This window comes from Tupaia chinensis, unplaced genomic scaffold (genome assembly GCF_000334495.1).
Source record: "Tupaia chinensis unplaced genomic scaffold, TupChi_1.0 Scaffold000612_1, whole genome shotgun sequence".
NCBI lineage: Eukaryota > Metazoa > Chordata > Mammalia > Scandentia > Tupaiidae > Tupaia > Tupaia belangeri.
Window position 1 is genome coordinate 742,652 of NW_006160131.1, and position 296 is coordinate 742,947.

Below are 296 nucleotides of genomic sequence, written 5' to 3' on the forward strand. Positions count from 1 at the left end.
GCCTGCCGCGGTCGGGCGGCGGCGGCGGCGCCAGGCCTGGGGGACTCCCGGCTAGGCTGCCCTCGAGCTCTAGAGGTTCCAGCTCTAGGGCGCGTAGGTTCTGCTCGCGCAGTCGCTCCTCCTGGCGCCGTTTGAGGCGCCGGCGCAGGAAGCTGCAGAAGCAGCAGAGGAGGACGATGAGACCCCAGATGAGCCAGAAGCCGGCGAAGCACGTGAGGAACGTGTAGGTGCCCTGAGACATCACCATGGCGGCGGCGCGGGCGGCGTGTCGTCGATGATTTAATGGACACTGGGCT

General features: G+C 68.2%; 1 protein-coding gene across 1 annotated transcript in view; it reads right to left on the reverse strand.

Annotated features, from left to right (window-relative positions):
- Nucleotides 1-290, reverse strand: part of PRR7 (proline rich 7, synaptic) — a 1,084-nt gene extending 794 nt beyond the window's left edge. Inside the window, exon 1 of the mRNA XM_006158864.2 lies at nt 3-290. Within this exon, the coding sequence (XP_006158926.1) occupies nt 3-247 (245 nt within the window). The 5' untranslated portion in view covers nt 248-290. The remainder of the gene's footprint in view (nt 1-2) is intronic.
- Nucleotides 291-296: the final 6 nt, after the last annotated feature.